Here is a 21499-nt window from a genome sequence, read left to right on the forward strand (position 1 = left end):
CTATTGGACCCACAGCACAACGCCTCTCCCCTATTGGACCCACAGCACAACGCCTCTCCCCTATTGGACCCACAGCACAACGCCTCTCCCCTATTGGACCCACAGCACAACGCCTCTCCCCTATTGGACCCACAGCACAACGCCTCTCCCCTATTGGTCCCACAGCACAACGCCTCTCCCCTATTGGACCCACAGCACAACGCCTCTCCCCTATTGGACCCACGGCACAACGCCTCTCCCCTATTGGACCCACGGCACAACGCCTCTCCCCTATTGGACCCACGGCACAACGCCTCTCCCCTATTGGACCCACGGCACAACGCCTCTCCCCTATTGGACCCACAGCACAACGCCTCTCCCCTATTGGACCCACAGCACAACGCCTCTCCCCTATTGGACCCACAGCACAACGCCTCTCCCCTATTGGACCCACAGCACAACGCCTCTCCCCTATTGGACCCACAGCACAACGCCTCTCCCCTATTGGACCCACAGCACAACGCCTCTCCCCTATTGGACCCAGATAGTTTGTGTGTATGCATTGATATGTAGGCTACGTGTGCCTTTTTAAATATGTGTGTAGTTCTGTCCTTGACCTGTTCTTGTCGAATAATGTTCTGTATTATGTCGTTCTGTATTATGTTTCATGTTCTGTGTGGATCCCAGGAAGAGTAGCTGCTGCTTTTGCAACAGGATCCTACTAAAATACCAAACTAAATGGAAACACCCTGAGCTCAATTTCAAGTCTCATAGCAAAGGGTCTCTGAATACTGATGTAAATAAGGTATATCTGTTTTTTTTAATTTTTACTACATTTTCAAAAATGTCTAAAAACCTGTTTTCGCTTTGTCATTATGGGGTAATGTGATGTCATTATGGGGTAATGTGATGTCATTATGGGGTATTGTGATGTCATTATGGGGTAATGTGCATAGATTACTGAGGACATGTTTTTTTATAATCCATTTTAGAATAAGGCTGTAACGTAAGAAAATGTGGAAAGGGTGAAGGGGTCTGAATACTTTCCAAAGCCACTGTAGTTTTTCTGATGTAGCTACTGTACTACAGTACCAGTCGAAAGTTTGGACAGCTACTTATTTTCTACATTGTAGAATATTAGTGAAGACATCAAAACTATGAAATAACACATATGAAATCACGTCTTCAAAAAAGTGTTAAACAAATCAAAATATATTTGAGATCCTTCAAATTAGCCACCCTTTGACTTGATTACAGTTTTGTAAACTCTTGGCATTCTCTCAACCAGCTTCACCTGGAATGCTTTTCCAACAGTCTTGAAGGAGTTCCCACATATACTGAGTACTTGTTGGCTGCTTTTCCTTCACTCTGCGGTCCAACTCATCCCAAACAATATCAATTGGGTTGAGGTTGGGTGATTGTGGAGGCTAGGTCAGGAGTCATCTGATGCAGCACTCCATCACTCTCCTTCTTGGTCAAATATCCTTTACACAGCCTGAAGGTGTGTTGGGTCATTGTCCTGTTACCCATAGCACTCACGTCGGTAGCCATGAAGTGCTTTCAGAGGCTGGTCATGGCTCACATCAACACCATCACGCCAGAAACTCTAGACCCACTCCAATTCGCATACCGCCCCAACAGATCCACAGATGATGCAATCACTATTTCACTCCACACTGCCCTTTCCCACCTGGACAAAAGGAACACTTATGTGAGAATGCTGTTCATTGACTACAGCTCAGAGTTCAACACCATAGTATCCACAAAGCTCATCACTAAGCTAAGGACCCTGGGACTAAACACCTCCCTTTGCAACTGGCTCCTGGACTTCCTGACGGGCCGCCCCCAGGTGGTGAGGGTAGGTAGCAACACATCTGCCACACTGATCCTCAACACTGGGGCCTCTTAGGGGTGTGTGCTCAGTCCCCTCCTGTACTCCCTGTTCACTCATAACTGAACTGCCAGGCACGACTCCAACACCATCATTCAGTTTGCTGATGACACAAGAGTGGTAGGCCTGATCACCGACGACGACGAGACAGCCTATAGAGAGGAGGTCAGAGACCTGGCCGTGTGGTGCCAGGACAACAACCTCTCCCTCAATGTGAGCAAAACAAAGGAGCTGATCGTGGACTACAGGAAAAGAAGGGCCGAACAGACCCCCATTAACATCGACCGGACTGAAGTAGAGTGGGTCAAGAGTTTCAATTTCCTTGGCAAAGACGCATTAAGGAAATAAATTCCACAAATTAACTTTTAACAAGGCAGACTTGTTATTTGAAATGCATTCCACGTGACTACCTCATGAAGCTGGTTGAGAGAATGTCAAGAGTGTGCAAAGATGTCATCAAAGCATAGGGTGGTTACTTTGAAGTATCTCAAATATAACATATATTTAGATTTATTTAACACTTTTTTGTTTCTACATGATTCCATATGTGCTATTTCATAGTTTTGATGTCTTCACTATTATTCTAGAAAATAGTAAAAATAAAGAAAAACCCTTGAATGAGTAGGTGTCCAAACGTTTGACTGGTAGTGTATATTTATTTTTCTGTACAATTTGAAAAGTTGTATTCGTTTTGTTGCTAAACTGATAATACAGGAAACAGACTGCTGCAACCTGATTGGCTAAACGCTATATTAAACATTCGGGACTAGCATTTCTAGGCGTTAGCCACTTTAGCATGGTGATGGAAAACTGTGTTTCATAAAGAAAGTACCATTTTCCCCGTTTTTGCCCCTCCGTCAAATCTAGTTAAGGAGGAAATCAAGTTCTTTGCAGCAGACTGAATGAAGAATGTTTTAGGTACGAATTCACTGGGGATACGAGTGTATTTCCGCTGCATACAATGCATTTGGACGGTAAGACTCCATATCTCCATCTACCGGCCGCTCTGCTCTGCGGCTGAATACAGTAATATGCAGATTCACATCAGCCCAACGGACTAGTCAGAGTTTTGTCTTCTAAGTCTCCACAACACCGCTGCCCTAAAATACCGTATTTACATTTATGCAGCAACAAATGGGGAACTGTAGGCTACCGTAAAGATCTGAGTAGGTTGATTCTCCAGTATGGGAAACCCATGGACAGACTCGCTGTGGGAACTCAGAAGTTGTCTCTGTCTGTCTCCTGTCTGTCCCGCTGTCTCAGGTCTGTGAAGGTAAAGATGTCTCTGGTCGAGCTGGAGATACCGTCTCCCCTCGTGCGCAGGGGGGTGCACGTTGAGCGCGTGCTGCGGCTGCAGTGATCAAATACCTGTCATCTCTTACTAGCTGCGCTGCGTGCTTGATATTACCGAATGAACGGAGGATTTACTGGGAACGGGAACTGAGAACATACCGGCCCAAACCCCCTCCGACTGGACACCGATGGCTTCATGGTAAGGGAGAGTTTTTTTGTATAGTTTCATTCTGTGCTGGGATGTTTACTCTGCATGATCGCGGCTGAAAGGTGCTACATGATCGATCTGATTTCTGCATTGGCCATCCAGCATTTAGTGGTACGGCCTCTGCAGAAGTCAGGGCAGGCATACCTGTTCTTTGTCGAGCAGCACATTAGTGTTGTGAAGGAAGATGTCAAGGAAGTGAGTTTGCGTTTATACAGGACCTCCCGCCCTCACCTACGGTCAACTAATCATGTCAATGCGGAGCTATATGGAGCCCTCCTCTGCTTGCCTCTAGAGGCTCCGCTTTGCGTCAAACCATCCATTGGACGCCTCCGACCACATTTCGGATCAAGCATAAATTGTCTCTTACCCAAACAGGCTTTCTATATAGTTTAGGTATGGCTGTGTGCGCGCAATGGGGGGTAGTGCGTTGGATAGTAGCCTATAGGATGCTTATATACTACATAGTTAACTGATTGGTTAAACTGATTGTTTATTATAGCCTACTTACCTGCTAATGTAGCCTCGGAATATGCTCTCTTCAGTTCAATTTCCATCCCTCTCTCTCGCTCTCTGTCAATTTTCAGTTCAATTTCAAACCCTCTCTCTCGCTCTCTGTCAAATTTCAGTTCAATTTCAAACCCTCTCTCTCGCTCTCTGTCAAATTTCAGTTCAATTTCAAACCCTCTCTCTCGCTCTCTGTCAAATTTCAGTTCAATTTCAAACCCTCTCTCTCGCTCTCTGTCAATTTTCAGTTCAATTTCAAACCCTCTCTCTCGCTCTCTGTCAATTTTCAGTTCAATTTCAAACCCTCTCTCTCGCTCTCTGTCAATTTTCAGTTCAATTTCAAACCCTCTCTCTCGCTCTCTGTCAATTTTCAGTTCAATTTCAATCCCTCTCACAATTCATTTTAATTGAAGGGCTTTATTTAGCATGGCATACATATGTTAACGTCGCCAAAGCAAGTGAATTAGATAATAAACAAAAGTGAAATATACAAAAATTCACAGTAAATATTACACTCACAAAAGTTATAAAATAATAGACATTTCAAATGTCATATTATGTGCAAATAGTTCAAGTACAAAAGGGAAAATAAATAAACATAAATATGGGTTGTATTTACAATGGTGTTTGTTCTTCACTGGTTGCCCTTTTCTTGTGGCAACAGGTCACAGATCTTGCTGCTGTGATGTCACACTGTGGTATTTCACCCAATAGATATGGGAGTTTATCAAAATATGAATTGTTTTCTAATTCTTTGAGGATCTGTGTAATCTGAGGGAAATATGTGTCTCTAATATGGGAGGAGGATAGGAAAGCAGCTTAATTTCCACCTCAATTTGTGGGCAGTGTGCACATAGCCTGTCCGGCCCCACACGGTAATTTTGGGAAGAGGGCCTGAACGGAACCAAAGCAAAGAAAGTAAATGTCCAAGCCCCCCCTCTCCTATCTAACCTGCCTACCCCTCTCCTATCTAACCTGCCCCCCCTCTCCTATCTAACCTGCCCCCCCTCTCCTATCTAACCTGCCCCCCCTCTCCTATCTAACCTGCCTACCCCTCTCCTATCTAACCTGCCCCCCCTCTCCTATCTAACCTGCCTACCCCTCTCCTATCTAACCTGCCTACCCCTCTCCTATCTAACCTGCCTACCCACTACTTACCTAACCTACCCTCTCCTATCTAACCTGCCCCCCCCCCCTCCTATCTAACTTGCCTACCCACTACTTACCTAACCTACCCTCTCCTATCTAACCTGCCCCCCCCCTCTTCTATCTAACCTGCCTACCCACTACTTACCTACCCTACCCTCTCCTATCTAACCTGCCTACCCACTACTTACCTAACCTACCCTCTCCTATCTAACCTGCCTACCCCTCTCCTATCTAACCTGCCTACCCACTACTTACCTAACCTACCCTCTCCTATCTAACCTGCCCCCCCCCCCTCCTATCTAACTTGCCTACCCACTACTTACCTAACCTACCCTCTCCTATCTAACCTGCCCCCCCCTCTTCTATCTAACCTGCCTACCCACTACTTACCTACCCTACCCTCTCCTATCTAACCTGCCTACCCACTACTTACCTAACCTACCCTCTCCTATCTAACCTGCCCCCCCTCTCCTATCTAACCTGCCTACCCACTACTTACCTAACCTACCCTCTCCTATCTAACCTGCCTACCCACTACTTACCTACCCTACCCTCTCCTATCTAACCTGCCTACTCACTACTTACCTAACCTACCCTCTCCTACCTTACCTACCTTACCTGCCTACCCACTACTTACCTAACCCACCCTCTCCTATCTAACCTGCCTACCCACTACTTACCTAACCTACCCTCTCCTATCACAATGCCTATTCCACCCATCCTACAATAAGGAAAAACTCCAGGTAACAATACACTTCATCTAGTCCTTGGCCTATATCCTAATCTGACTTTGGTGCAGGTCATGTTGTTCTTCACATTACTGTCTCTGGTAAACATGCACTGTATCAAATCAAATCTATGTATATTTGTCATATGCACAGGATACAGAATACTAAACAGAAGAGGACTGTAGAAGACTAAACAGAAGAGGACTGTAGAAGACTAAACAGAAGAGGACTGTAGAAGACTAAACAGTAGAGGGCTGTAGAAGACTAAACAGTAGAGGACTGTAGAAGACTAAACAGTAGAGGACTGTAGAAGACTAAACAGTAGAGGACTGTAGAAGACTAAACAGTAGAGGACTGTAGAAGACTAAACAGTAGAGGACTGTAGAAGACTAAACAGTAGAGGACTGTAGAAGACTAAACAGTAGAGGACTGTAGAAGACTAAACAGTAGAGGACTGTAGAAGACTACACAGTAGAGGACTGTAAGAAGACTAAACAGTAGAGTAGAGGACTGTAGAAGACTAAACAGTAGAGTAGAGGACTGTAGAAGACTAAACAGTAGAGGACTGTAGAAGACTACACAGTAGAGGACTGTAGAAGACTACACAGTAGAGGACTGTAGAAGACTACACAGTAGAGGACTGTAGAAGACTACACAGTAGAGGACTGTAGAAGACTACACAGTAGAGGACTGTAGAAGACTACACAGTAGAGGACTGTAGAAGACTAAACAGTAGAGGACTGTAGAAGACTAAACAGTAGAGGACTGTAGAAGACTAAACAGTAGAGGACTGTAGAAGACTACACAGTAGAGGACTGTAGAAGACTAAACAGTAGAGGACTGTAGAAGACTAAACAGTAGAGTAGAGGACTGTAGAAGACTACACAGTAGAGGACTGTAGAAGACTACACAGTAGAGGACTGTAGAAGACTACACAGTAGAGGACTGTAGAAGACTAAACAGTAGAGGACTGTAGAAGACTAAACAGTAGAGTAGAGGACTGTAGAAGACTAAACAGTAGAGGACTGTAGAAGACTAAACAGTAGAGGACTGTAGAAGACTAAACAGTAGAGGACTGTAGAAGACTACACAGTAGAGGACTGTAAGAAGACTAAACAGTAGAGTAGAGGACTGTAGAAGACTAAACAGTAGAGTAGAGGACTGTAGAAGACTAAACAGTAGAGGACTGTAGAAGACTACACAGTAGAGGACTGTAGAAGACTACACAGTAGAGGACTGTAGAAGACTACACAGTAGAGGACTGTAGAAGACTACACAGTAGAGGACTGAAGAAGACTAAACAGTAGAGGACTGTAGAAGACTAAAGAGTAGAGGACTGTAGAAGACTAAACAGTAGAGGACTGTAGAAGACTAAACAGTAGAGTAGAGGACTGTAGAAGACTACACAGTAGAGGACTGTAGAAGACTAAACAGTAGAGGACTGTAGAAGACTAAACAGTAGAGTAGAGGACTGTAGAAGACTACACAGTAGAGGACTGTAGAAGACTACACAGTAGAGGACTGTAGAAGACTACACAGTAGAGGACTGTAGAAGACTAAACAGTAGAGGACTGTAGAAGACTACACAGTAGAGGACTGTAGAAGACTACACAGTAGAGGACTGTAGAAGACTAAACAGTAGAGGACTGTAGAAGACTAAACAGTAGAGTAGAGGACTGTAGAAGACTAAACAGTAGAGGACTGTAGAAGACTAAACAGTAGAGGACTGTAGAAGACTAAACAGTAGAGTAGAGGACTGTAGAAGACTAAACAGTAGAGGACTGTAGAAGACTAAACAGTAGAGTAGAGAACTGAAGAAGACTACACAGTAGAGGACTGTAGAAGCCTAAACAGTAGAGTAGAGGACTGAAGAAGACTACACAGTAGAGGACTGTAGAAGACTACACAGTAGAGGACTGAAGAAGACTAAACAGTAGAGTAGAGGACTGAAGAAGACTAAACAGTAGAGGACTGTAGAAGACTAAACAGTAGAGGACTGTAGAAGACTACACAGTAGAGGCCTGTAGAAGACTACACAGTAGAGGACTGTAGAAGACTACACAGTAGAGGACTGTAGAAGACTACACAGTAGAGGACTGTAGAAGACTAAACAGTAGAGGACTGTAGAAGACTACACAGTAGAGGACTGTAGAAGACTAAACAGTAGAGTAGAGGACTGTAGAAGACTAAACAGTAGAAGACTGTATGTAGAAGACTAAACAGTAGAAGACTGTAGAAGACTAAACAGTAGAGTAGAGGACTGTAGAAGACTAAACAGTAGAGGACTGTAGAAGACTACACAGTAGAGGACTGTAGAAGACTACACAGTAGAGGACTGTAGAAGACTACACAGTAGAGGACTGTAGAAGACTACACAGTAGAGGACTGTAGAAGACTACACAGTAGAGGACTGTAGAAGACTACATAGTAGAGGACTGTAGAAGACTAAACAGTAGAGTAGAGGACTGTAGAAGACTAAACAGTAGAAGACTGTAGAAGACTAAACAGTAGAAGACTGTAGAAGACTAAACAGTAGAGTAGAGGACTGTAGAAGACTACACAGTAGAGGACTGTAGAAGACTACATAGTAGAGGACTGTAGAAGACTAAACAGTAGAGTAGAGGACTGTAGAAGACTACACAGTAGAGGACTGTAGAAGACTACACAGTAGAGGACTGTAGAAGACTACACAGTAGAGGACTGTAGAAGACTACACAGTAGAGGACTGTAGAAGACTACACAGTAGAGGACTGTAGAAGACTACACAGTAGAGGACTGTAGAAGACTAAACAGTAGAGTAGAGGACTGTAGAAGACTAAACAGTAGAGGACTGTGGAAGACTACACAGTAGAGGACTGTAGAAGACTACACAGTAGAGGACTGTAGAAGACTAAACAGTAGAGTAGAGGACTGTAGAAGACTAAACAGTAGAGGACTGTAGAAGACTAAACAGTAGAGGACTGTAGAAGACTACACAGTAGAGGACTGTAGAAGACTACACAGTAGAGGACTGTAGAAGACTACACAGTAGAGGACTGTAGAAGACTACACAGTAGAGGACTGTAGAAGATGACACAGTAGAGGACTGTAGAAGACTACACAGTAGAGGACTGTAGAAGACTAAACAGTAGAGTAGAGGACTGTAGAAGACTAAACAGTAGAGTAGAGGACTGTAGAAGACTAAACAGTAGAGGACTGTAGAAGACTACACAGTAGAGGACTGTAGAAGACTACACAGTAGAGGACTGTAGAAGACTACACAGTAGAGGACTGTAGAAGACTACACAGTAGAGGACTGTAGAAGACTACACAGTAGAGGACTGTAGAAGACTAAACAGTAGAGTAGAGGACTGTAGAAGACTAAACAGTAGAAGACTGTAGAAGACTAAACAGTAGAGTAGAGGCCTGTAGAAGACTACACAGTAGAGGCCTGTAGAAGACTACACAGTAGAGGCCTGTAGAAGACTACACAGTAGAGGACTGTAGAAGACTACACAGTAGAGGACTGTAGAAGACTACACAGTAGAGGACTGTAGAAGACTAAACAGTAGAGTAGAGGACTGTAGAAGACTACACAGTAGAGGACTGTAGAAGACTAAACAGTAGAGTAGAGGACTGTAGAAGACTAAACAGTAGAAGACTGTAGAAGACTAAACAGTAGAAGACTGTAGAAAACTAAACAGTAGAGTAGAGGACTGTAGAAGACTACACAGTAGAGGACTGTAGAAGACTACACAGTAGAGGACTGTAGAAGACTACACAGTAGAGGACTGAAGAAGACTAAACAGTAGAGGACTGTAGAAGACTACACAGTAGAGGACTGTAGAAGACTAAACAGTAGAGGACTGTAGAAGACTAAACAGTAGAGTAGAGGACTGTAGAAGACTACACAGTAGAGGACTGTAGAAGACTACACAGTAGAGGACTGTAGAAGACTACACAGTAGAGGACTGTAGAAGACTACACAGTAGAGGACTGTAGAAGACTACACAGTAGAGGACTGTAGAAGACTACACAGTAGAGGACTGTAGAAGACTAAACAGTAGAGTAGAGGACTGTAGAAGACTAAACAGTAGAGTAGAGGACTGTAGAAGACTAAACAGTAGAGTAGAGGACTGTAGAAGACTACACAGTAGAGGACTGTAGAAGACTAAACAGTAGAGGACTGTAGAAGACTACACAGTAGAGGACTGTAGAAGACTAAACAGTAGAGGACTGTAGAAGACTAAACAGTAGAGTAGAGGACTGTAGAAGACTACACAGTAGAGGACTGTAGAAGACTACACAGTAGAGGACTGTAGAAGACTACACAGTAGAGGACTGTAGAAGACTACACAGTAGAGGACTGTAGAAGACTACACAGTAGAGGACTGTAGAAGACTACACAGTAGAGGACTGTAGAAGACTAAACAGTAGAGGACTACACAGTAGAGGACTGTAGAAGACTACACAGTAGAGGACTGTAGAAGACTAAACAGTAGAAGACTACACAGTAGAGGACTGTAGAAGACTAAACAGTAGAAGACTAAACAGTAGAGGACTGTAGAAGACTACACAGTAGAGGACTGTAGAAGACTACACAGTAGAGGACTGTAGAAGACTAAACAGTAGAGTAGAGGACTGAAGAAGACTAAACAGTAGAGGACTGTAGAAGACTACACAGTAGATGACTGTAGAAGACTACACAGTAGAGGACTGTAGAAGACTACACAGTAGAGGACTGTAGAAGACTAAACAGTAGAGGACTGTAGAAGACTACACAGTAGAGGACTGTAGAAGACTAAACAGTAGAGTAGAGGACTGTAGAAGACTACACAGTAGAGGACTGTAGAAGACTACACAGTAGAGGACTGTAGAAGACTACACAGTAGAGGACTGTAGAAGACTAACATTAGAGGACTGTAGAAGACTACACAGTAGAGGACTGTAGAAGACTACACAGTACAGGACTGTAGAAGACTACACAGTAGAGGACTGTAGAAGACTACACAGTAGAGGACTGTAGAAGACTAAACAGTAGAGGACTGTAGAAGACTAAACAGTAGAGGACTGTAGAAGACTAAACAGTAGAGGACTGTAGAAGACTAAACAGTAGAGGACTGTAGAAGACTAAACAGTAGAGGACTGTAGAAGACTAAACAGTAGAGGACTGTAGAAGACTAAACAGTAGAGGACTGTAGAAGACTAAACAGTAGAGGACTGTAGAAGACTACACAGTAGAGGACTGTAAGAAGACTAAACAGTAGAGTAGAGGACTGTAGAAGACTAAACAGTAGAGTAGAGGACTGTAGAAGACTAAACAGTAGAGGACTGTAGAAGACTACACAGTAGAGGACTGTAGAAGACTACACAGTAGAGGACTGTAGAAGACTACACAGTAGAGGACTGTAGAAGACTACACAGTAGAGGACTGTAGAAGACTACACAGTAGAGGACTGTAGAAGACTACACAGTAGAGGACTGTAGAAGACTACACAGTAGAGGACTGTAGAAGACTAAACAGTAGAGGACTGTAGAAGACTAAACAGTAGAGGACTGTAGAAGACTAAACAGTAGAGGACTGTAGAAGACTACACAGTAGAGGACTGTAGAAGACTAAACAGTAGAGGACTGTAGAAGACTAAACAGTAGAGTAGAGGACTGTAGAAGACTACACAGTAGAGGACTGTAGAAGACTACACAGTAGAGGACTGTAGAAGACTACACAGTAGAGGACTGTAGAAGACTAAACAGTAGAGGACTGTAGAAGACTAAACAGTAGAGTAGAGGACTGTAGAAGACTAAACAGTAGAGGACTGTAGAAGACTAAACAGTAGAGGACTGTAGAAGACTAAACAGTAGAGGACTGTAGAAGACTACACAGTAGAGGACTGTAAGAAGACTAAACAGTAGAGTAGAGGACTGTAGAAGACTAAACAGTAGAGTAGAGGACTGTAGAAGACTAAACAGTAGAGGACTGTAGAAGACTACACAGTAGAGGACTGTAGAAGACTACACAGTAGAGGACTGTAGAAGACTACACAGTAGAGGACTGTAGAAGACTACACAGTAGAGGACTGAAGAAGACTAAACAGTAGAGGACTGTAGAAGACTAAAGAGTAGAGGACTGTAGAAGACTAAACAGTAGAGGACTGTAGAAGACTAAACAGTAGAGTAGAGGACTGTAGAAGACTACACAGTAGAGGACTGTAGAAGACTAAACAGTAGAGGACTGTAGAAGACTAAACAGTAGAGTAGAGGACTGTAGAAGACTACACAGTAGAGGACTGTAGAAGACTACACAGTAGAGGACTGTAGAAGACTACACAGTAGAGGACTGTAGAAGACTAAACAGTAGAGGACTGTAGAAGACTACACAGTAGAGGACTGTAGAAGACTACACAGTAGAGGACTGTAGAAGACTAAACAGTAGAGGACTGTAGAAGACTAAACAGTAGAGTAGAGGACTGTAGAAGACTAAACAGTAGAGGACTGTAGAAGACTAAACAGTAGAGGACTGTAGAAGACTAAACAGTAGAGTAGAGGACTGTAGAAGACTAAACAGTAGAGGACTGTAGAAGACTAAACAGTAGAGTAGAGGACTGAAGAAGACTACACAGTAGAGGACTGTAGAAGACTACACAGTAGAGGACTGAAGAAGACTAAACAGTAGAGTAGAGGACTGAAGAAGACTAAACAGTAGAGGACTGTAGAAGACTAAACAGTAGAGGACTGTAGAAGACTACACAGTAGAGGCCTGTAGAAGACTACACAGTAGAGGACTGTAGAAGACTACACAGTAGAGGACTGTAGAAGACTACACAGTAGAGGACTGTAGAAGACTAAACAGTAGAGGACTGTAGAAGACTACACAGTAGAGGACTGTAGAAGACTAAACAGTAGAGTAGAGGACTGTAGAAGACTAAACAGTAGAAGACTGTATGTAGAAGACTAAACAGTAGAAGACTGTAGAAGACTAAACAGTAGAGTAGAGGACTGTAGAAGACTAAACAGTAGAGGACTGTAGAAGACTACACAGTAGAGGACTGTAGAAGACTACACAGTAGAGGACTGTAGAAGACTACACAGTAGAGGACTGTAGAAGACTACACAGTAGAGGACTGTAGAAGACTACATAGTAGAGGACTGTAGAAGACTAAACAGTAGAGTAGAGGACTGTAGAAGACTAAACAGTAGAAGACTGTAGAAGACTAAACAGTAGAAGACTGTAGAAGACTAAACAGTAGAGTAGAGGACTGTAGAAGACTACACAGTAGAGGACTGTAGAAGACTACATAGTAGAGGACTGTAGAAGACTAAACAGTAGAGTAGAGGACTGTAGAAGACTACACAGTAGAGGACTGTAGAAGACTACACAGTAGAGGACTGTAGAAGACTACACAGTAGAGGACTGTAGAAGACTACACAGTAGAGGACTGTAGAAGACTACACAGTAGAGGACTGTAGAAGACTAAACAGTAGAGTAGAGGACTGTAGAAGACTAAACAGTAGAGGACTGTAGAAGACTACACAGTAGAGGACTGTGGAAGACTACACAGTAGAGGACTGTAGAAGACTACACAGTAGAGGACTGTAGAAGACTAAACAGTAGAGTAGAGGACTGTAGAAGACTAAACAGTAGAGGACTGTAGAAGACTAAACAGTAGAGGACTGTAGAAGACTACACAGTAGAGGACTGTAGAAGACTACACAGTAGAGGACTGTAGAAGACTACACAGTAGAGGACTGTAGAAGACTACACAGTAGAGGACTGTAGAAGATGACACAGTAGAGGACTGTAGAAGACTACACAGTAGAGGACTGTAGAAGACTAAACAGTAGAGTAGAGGACTGTAGAAGACTAAACAGTAGAGTAGAGGACTGTAGAAGACTAAACAGTAGAGGACTGTAGAAGACTACACAGTAGAGGACTGTAGAAGACTACACAGTAGAGGACTGTAGAAGACTACACAGTAGAGGACTGTAGAAGACTACACAGTAGAGGACTGTAGAAGACTACACAGTAGAGGACTGTAGAAGACTAAACAGTAGAGTAGAGGACTGTAGAAGACTAAACAGTAGAAGACTGTAGAAGACTAAACAGTAGAGTAGAGGCCTGTAGAAGACTACACAGTAGAGGCCTGTAGAAGACTACACAGTAGAGGCCTGTAGAAGACTACACAGTAGAGGACTGTAGAAGACTACACAGTAGAGGACTGTAGAAGACTACACAGTAGAGGACTGTAGAAGACTAAACAGTAGAGTAGAGGACTGTAGAAGACTACACAGTAGAGGACTGTAGAAGACTAAACAGTAGAGTAGAGGACTGTAGAAGACTAAACAGTAGAAGACTGTAGAAGACTAAACAGTAGAAGACTGTAGAAAACTAAACAGTAGAGTAGAGGACTGTAGAAGACTACACAGTAGAGGACTGTAGAAGACTACACAGTAGAGGACTGTAGAAGACTACACAGTAGAGGACTGAAGAAGACTAAACAGTAGAGGACTGTAGAAGACTACACAGTAGAGGACTGTAGAAGACTAAACAGTAGAGGACTGTAGAAGACTAAACAGTAGAGTAGAGGACTGTAGAAGACTACACAGTAGAGGACTGTAGAAGACTACACAGTAGAGGACTGTAGAAGACTACACAGTAGAGGACTGTAGAAGACTACACAGTAGAGGACTGTAGAAGACTACACAGTAGAGGACTGTAGAAGACTACACAGTAGAGGACTGTAGAAGACTAAACAGTAGAGTAGAGGACTGTAGAAGACTAAACAGTAGAGTAGAGGACTGTAGAAGACTAAACAGTAGAGTAGAGGACTGTAGAAGACTACACAGTAGAGGACTGTAGAAGACTAAACAGTAGAGGACTGTAGAAGACTACACAGTAGAGGACTGTAGAAGACTAAACAGTAGAGGACTGTAGAAGACTAAACAGTAGAGTAGAGGACTGTAGAAGACTACACAGTAGAGGACTGTAGAAGACTACACAGTAGAGGACTGTAGAAGACTACACAGTAGAGGACTGTAGAAGACTACACAGTAGAGGACTGTAGAAGACTACACAGTAGAGGACTGTAGAAGACTACACAGTAGAGGACTGTAGAAGACTAAACAGTAGAGGACTACACAGTAGAGGACTGTAGAAGACTACACAGTAGAGGACTGTAGAAGACTAAACAGTAGAAGACTACACAGTAGAGGACTGTAGAAGACTAAACAGTAGAAGACTAAACAGTAGAGGACTGTAGAAGACTACACAGTAGAGGACTGTAGAAGACTACACAGTAGAGGACTGTAGAAGACTAAACAGTAGAGTAGAGGACTGAAGAAGACTAAACAGTAGAGGACTGTAGAAGACTACACAGTAGATGACTGTAGAAGACTACACAGTAGAGGACTGTAGAAGACTACACAGTAGAGGACTGTAGAAGACTAAACAGTAGAGGACTGTAGAAGACTACACAGTAGAGGACTGTAGAAGACTAAACAGTAGAGTAGAGGACTGTAGAAGACTACACAGTAGAGGACTGTAGAAGACTACACAGTAGAGGACTGTAGAAGACTACACAGTAGAGGACTGTAGAAGACTAAACATTAGAGGACTGTAGAAGACTACACAGTAGAGGACTGTAGAAGACTACACAGTACAGGACTGTAGAAGACTACACAGTAGAGGACTGTAGAAGACTACACAGTAGAGGACTGTAGAAGACTACACAGTACAGGACTGTAGAAGACTACACAGTAGAGGATGCCCTATGTTTGTGTTGTAATGTCTTCATATTAGGTCTAATGTCAGGTCCTTGTCTCTGTTTCAGACCCTCTGTGTTCTAATGACTGCTGGAGTGCAGTCGAGCTAACAGGAGCTTTTTGTGTGGATTACTTGGAACACACACACACACACACACACACACACACACACACACACACACACACACACACACACACACACACCCACCCTTGCCATACACCTCTCTGGTCAAGATGAGAGGCCTCCTGCTGATTACCATTCTACTCCTGCCGGTGGTAAGTAAACCAGGACACACACACAGTGGAGAAGGACTGGACACGAAACTCACAGTGGAGAAGGACTGGATAGGACACACAGTGGAGAAGGACTGGATAGGACACACAGTGGAGAAGGATTGGATAGGACACACAGTGGAGAAGGACTGGATAGGACACACAGTGGAGAAGGACTGGATAGGACACACAGTGGAGAAGGATTGGATAGGACACACAGTGGAGAAGGACTGGATAGGACACACAGTGGAGAATGATTGGATAGGAAACACAGTGGAGAAGGACTGGATAGGACACACAGTGGAGAAGGACTGGATAGGACACACAGTGGAGAAGGACTGGATAGGACACACAGTGGAGAAGGGATAGATAGGACACACAGTGAAGAAGGGATAGATAGGACACAGTGGAGAAGGACTGGATAGGACACACAGTGGAGAAGGACTGGATAGGACACACAGTGGGGAAGGACTGGATAGGACACACAGTGGGGAAGGACTGGATAGGACACACAGTGGAGAAGGGATAGATAGGACACACAGTGAAGAAGGGATAGATAGGACACAGTGGAGAAGGACTGGATAGGACACACAGTGGAGAAGGACTGGATAGGACACACAGTGGGGAAGGACTGGATAGGACACACAGTGGAGAAGGGATAGATAGGACACACAGTGGAGAAGGGATAGATAGGATAGCCATATAGACATTCACCTTCAGTAGACAAGCCATTCCAAATAGCTCTTTGTGAACACGTGGCCAATGTGTTGCTGCTAGATGTAGTACAGAGCTGAGAGATTCTCAGAGAGAACATGAATGATCAGCAGCACTATTTACTATTCTGCACATTATTGTTTCTGGGAAATCCTGACTGGCTGGCTGACTAACTGTCTGGCTGACTGGTTGGCTGGCTGACTGGCTGGCTGATTAACTGGCTGGCTGATTGGCTGGCTGACTGTCTGGTTAACTGGATGAATGGCGGATTAACTGGCTGTCTGGTTGGATGGCTGGCTGACTGATTAAATGGCTGTCTGATTCATTGGCTGGCTGGCTGGCTGACTGGTTGGCTGGCTGAATGGAAGGCTGACTGGCTGGTTGGCTGACTGACTGGAACGTTAGCTGACTGACTGGAAGGTTGACAGGCTGGCTGCTTGGCTAACTGGTTGGCTGACTGACTGGAAGGCTGACTGGTTGGCTGGCTGGCTGATCAACTGTCTGACTGACTGTGAATGATTAGCTGGCTGGCTGGCTGGCTGGCTGACAGATTGGCTGACTGACTGACTGGTTGGCTGCCTAGTTGGCTGGGTGCCTGGTTGGCTGATTAAATGGCTGACTGGCTAGCTGACTGGTTGCTGGCTGACTGGAAGGCTGACTGACAGGTTGGATGGCTGGTTGGCTTGCTGACTGGCTGGATTGCTGACTAATTGGTTGACTGGCTGGCTGGCTGGCTGGCTGGCTGGTTGGTTGGCTGGCTGGTTACCTGCTTCTAGTCAAACAGTTTTTTATAAATAGACAGATGACGTTAGCAACAGCTACACAGTTCAAGTCAATGTCAATCAATGTTCAAGTCAATGTGTGTGTGTGTGTGTGTGTGTGTGTTCCAGGTGTGCTCCATGTATTCTGAGAACTCCGACTGTGTGGTCAAAAGACAGCAGGAGAGATGTATGGAGAGGATCGCCCTGCACAACCTAACACACTACCTGGATAATGGTAGGACTGTGTGTGTGTGCTTGCATGTGTATAATCACTCTCCTCTGAGTGTCTCATCCTCCTCCACACTCTCCAGGTGGCATTGTCTCTCTTTCACTCTGGGAGGACAAATCTGGAAACAATCATGGGAGAGGAAAGGATGGTGGAGAAGAGAGGATGGGAGAGAGGATTGGAGAGGAGAGAGAGGATTGGAGAGGAGGATGGGAGAGATAGGATTGGAGAGGAGAGGATGGGAGACGAGAGGATGGTGGAGGAGCGGAGAGGAGAGGTTGAGAGAGGAGAGGATGGTGGAGAAGAGGATGAGAAAGGAAAGGATGGGAGGGGAGGGGAGAGGATGGCAGAGGAGAGGAGAGAGAGGAGGCTGGGAGAGGAAAGGATGGGAGAGGAGAGCATGGTTGAGAAAAGGATGGGAAAGGAGAGGATGGGATGGGAAAGGAGAGGATGGTGGAGAAGAGGAGAGGATTGGAGAGGAAAGGAAAAGATGGGAGGGGAGAGGATGGTGGAGGGGAGGAGAGGAGAGGAGAGGAGAGAGGATTGGAGGCTGGGAGAGGAAAGGATGGGAGAGGAGAGGATGGTGGAGAAAAGGATGGGAGAGGAGAGGAAAGGAAAGGATGGGAGAGGACGGCAGAGGAGAGGATTGGAGAGCATGGTGGAGAAGAGAGGATGGGAGAGGAGAGGATGGTGGAGAAGAGAGGATGGGAGAGGAGAGGATGTGGAGAAGAGAGGATGGGAGAGGAGGGGATGGTAGAGGAGAGAGGATGCGAGAGGAAGGGATGGGAGACGAGAGCATGGTGGAGAGGAGGGGAGAGGAGAGGAGGGAGAGGAGGGGATGGTAGAGAGGCTGGGAGAGGAGAAGAGAGGAGAGGATGAGAGAAGAGAGGAAAGGATGGGAGAGGAGAGGATAGAATGGGAGAGGAGAGGATGGTGGAAAGGATGAGAAGGGAGAAGAGGTGAGAGGATGGGGAGGAGAGGAGAGAATGAGAGAGAAGAGAGGATAGGAGAGGAGAGGGTGGTGGAGAACAGAGGATGGGAGAGGAGAGCAGAGGATGGGAGAGGAGAGCAGAGGATGGGAGAGGAGAGCAGAGGATGGTGGATTGGAGAGGATGGTGGAAAACAGAGGATTGGAGAGGAGAGGAGAGAGAGGATGGGAGAGGAGAGAGAGGATGGGAGAGGAGAGGAACGGATGGGAGAGGAGAGGAGAGAAGGATGAGATGAGAAAAGAGGACAGAGAAGAAAGAATATGAGAGGAGAGGAGAGGAGAGGAGAGAAGAGACGAGGATATGAAAGGAAAGGATAGGAGAGAAGAGACGAGGATATGAAAGGAGAGGACAGGAGAGGAGAAGTCTGAATCAGTCTGAAAACAACCAATTTAAACAGGTTGAAGTTGAGATAATTTATCATGGTGTGTTTTAAAGGCCATTCTAAGAGCAGAGAAGCAGCAGTTGGGGTTGTCTCTGTGGTTCTGTATATCCAATTAAATGGTTTCTGTCTGTAGCTCAGTGTGGATGTTTATAGGAAGCCTGGGCTAAGATGATCACTTTATCCTGTTCTTATTGCCAAATCATAAAGAACCACAATGAATATCACTGACAGATACAGACTCTTGGATCTGATTTAGGTGTTTAAAACAAATTACAAATCCCAAGATGCATGTCGCTTCGGACAACAACAAGAAAAAGTGTCTGTTTTCACTGTTTCATATCCACACCTTTAACATCTGCATCTCTCCTCCTGTCTAGGGTCACTCTCCTGCCTATGGCAGTGCTACTGACTTCCTGTCTAGGGTCACTCTCCTGCCTATGGCAGTGCTACTGACTTCCTGTCTAGGGTCACTCTCCTGCCTATGGCAGTGCTACTGACTTCCTGTCTAAGGTCACTCTCCTGCCTATGGCAGTGCTACTGTCTTCCTGTCTAGGGTCACTCTCCTGCCTATGGCAGTGCTACTGACTTCCTGTGAGACAGTCACTCTCCTGCCTATGGCAGTGCTACTGACTTCCTGTCTAAGGTCACTCTCCTGCCTATGGCAGTGCTACTGACTTCCTGTCTAGGGTCACTCTCCTGCCTATGGCAGTGCTACTGACTTCCTGTCTAGGGTCACTCTCCTGCCTATGGCAGTGCTACTGACTTCCTGTCTAGGGTCACTCTCCTGCCAATGGCAGTGCTACTGACTTCCTGTCTAGGGTCACTCTCCTGCCTATGGCAGTGCTACTGACTTCCTGTCTAGGGTCACTCTCCTGCCTATGGCAGTGCTACTGACTTCCTGTCTAGGGTCACTCTCCTGCCTAGGGTCACTCTCCTGCCTATGGCAGTGCTACTGACTTCCTGTGAGACAGTCACTCTCCTGCCTATGGCAGTGCCACTGTCTTCCTGTCTAAGGTCACTCTCCTGCCTATGGCAGTGCTACTGACTTCCTGTCTAGGGTCACTCTCCTGCCTAGGGTCACTCTCCTGCCTATGGCAGTGCTACTGACTTCCTGTCTAGGGTCACTCTCCTGCCTAGGGTCACTCTCCTGCCTATGGCAGTGCTACTGTCTTCCTGTCTAAGGTCACTCTCCTGCCTATGGCAGTGCCACTGACTTCCTGTAGTGTCCCTATAATAGCTCCTATGGCAGTGCTACTGTCTTCCTGTAGTGTCCCTATAATAGCTCTGTAAAGCAACACTCCCTTTGCCCCTGTTTCTGTTGACAACAGACACATCAGTGGAGAGGAGAAACATCAGTCAGACTGACTGCAGGAGAGAGAGGAGTATAGCAGAGATGGGGATAGACTGTCTTATTAGCTTGTCTGGTTGAGCTACAGCTTAAAGCAGCTACTGTGTCAGGTCGACTGAAGTCCAGCTGGCTCAGACTTCTCTAGGACATCATGGTGTGATGTTGAAGGCTCAGTAGATGTCACTCAGGTCTGTTGTTTTTATGTTTCTATGGTCATTTAAAGGGATACTGTGAAATTGGCAATGAGGCCCTTTATCTACTGACCCAGAGTCAGATGAGGCCCTTTATCTACTGACCCAGAGTCAGGTGAGGCCCTTTATCTACTGACCCAGAGTCAGGTGAGGCCCTTTATCTACTGACCCAGAGTCAGATGAGGCCCTTTATCTACTGACCCAGAGTCAGGTGAAGCCCTTTATCTACTGACCCAGAGTCAGATGGTCTCCTTTATCTACTGACCCAGAGTCAGATGAGGCCCTTTATCTACTGACCCAGAGTCAGATGGGGCCCTTTATCTACTGACCCAGAGTCAGATGAGGCCCTTTGTCTACTGACCCAGAGTCAGGTGAGGCCCTTTATCTACTGACCCAGAGTCAGATGAGGCCCTTTATCTACTGACCCAGAGTCAGGTGAGGCCCTTTATCTACTGACCCAGAGTCAGGTGAGGCCCTTTATCTACTGACCCAGAGTCAGGTGAGGCCCTTTATCTACTGACCCAGAGTCAGGTGAGGCCCTTTATCTACTGACCCAGAGTCAGGTGAAGCCCTTTATCTACTGACCCAGAGTCAGATGGTCTCCTTTATCTACTGACCCAGAGTCAGATGAGGCCCTTTATCTACTGACCCAGAGTCAGATGGGGCCCTTTATCTACTGACCCAGAGTCAGATGAGGCCCTTTGTCTACTGACCCAGAGTCAGGTGAGGCCCTTTGTCTACTGACCCAGAGTCAGATGAGGCCCTTTATCTACTGACCCAGAGTCAGATGAGGCCCTTTATCTACTGACCCAGAGTCAGATGAGGCCCTTTATCTACTGACCCAGAGTCAGATGAGGCCCTTTATCTACTGACCCAGAGTCAGATGAGGCCCTTTATCTACTGACCCAGAGTCAGGTGAGGCCCTTTATCTACTGACCCAGAGTCAGGTGAGGCCCTTTATCTACTGACCCAGAGTCAGGTGAGGCCCTTTATCTACTGACCCAGAGTCAGGTGAGGCCCTTTATCTACTGACCCAGAGTCAGATGAGGCCCTTTATCTACTGACCCAGAGTCAGATGAGGCCCTTTATCTACTGACCCAGAGTCAGATGAGGCCCTTTATCTAC

The 21499-nt window shown here is 45.3% G+C and overlaps 1 protein-coding gene across 2 annotated transcripts in view; it reads left to right on the forward strand.

Moving 5' to 3' along the window:
* The first annotated feature begins 2585 nt into the window (after positions 1-2585).
* The window catches only part of LOC116357834 (pituitary adenylate cyclase-activating polypeptide type I receptor), a 99905-nt gene continuing 80991 nt past the window's right edge, over positions 2586-21499 (forward strand). Inside the window, exons 1-3 of one of the 2 annotated variants that reach the window (XM_031807290.1) lie at positions 2586-3362; positions 15559-15766; positions 17368-17473. In XM_031807290.1, the coding sequence (XP_031663150.1) occupies positions 15725-15766; positions 17368-17473 (148 nt within the window). In that variant the 5' untranslated portion in view covers positions 2586-3362; positions 15559-15724. The remainder of the gene's footprint in view (positions 3363-15558; positions 15767-17367; positions 17474-21499) is intronic. The other variant, XM_031807291.1, reaches the window with a different exon arrangement.

This window comes from Oncorhynchus kisutch, linkage group LG27, assembly GCF_002021735.2.
Source record: "Oncorhynchus kisutch isolate 150728-3 linkage group LG27, Okis_V2, whole genome shotgun sequence".
Classification (NCBI taxonomy): Eukaryota; Metazoa; Chordata; class Actinopteri; order Salmoniformes; family Salmonidae; genus Oncorhynchus; species Oncorhynchus kisutch.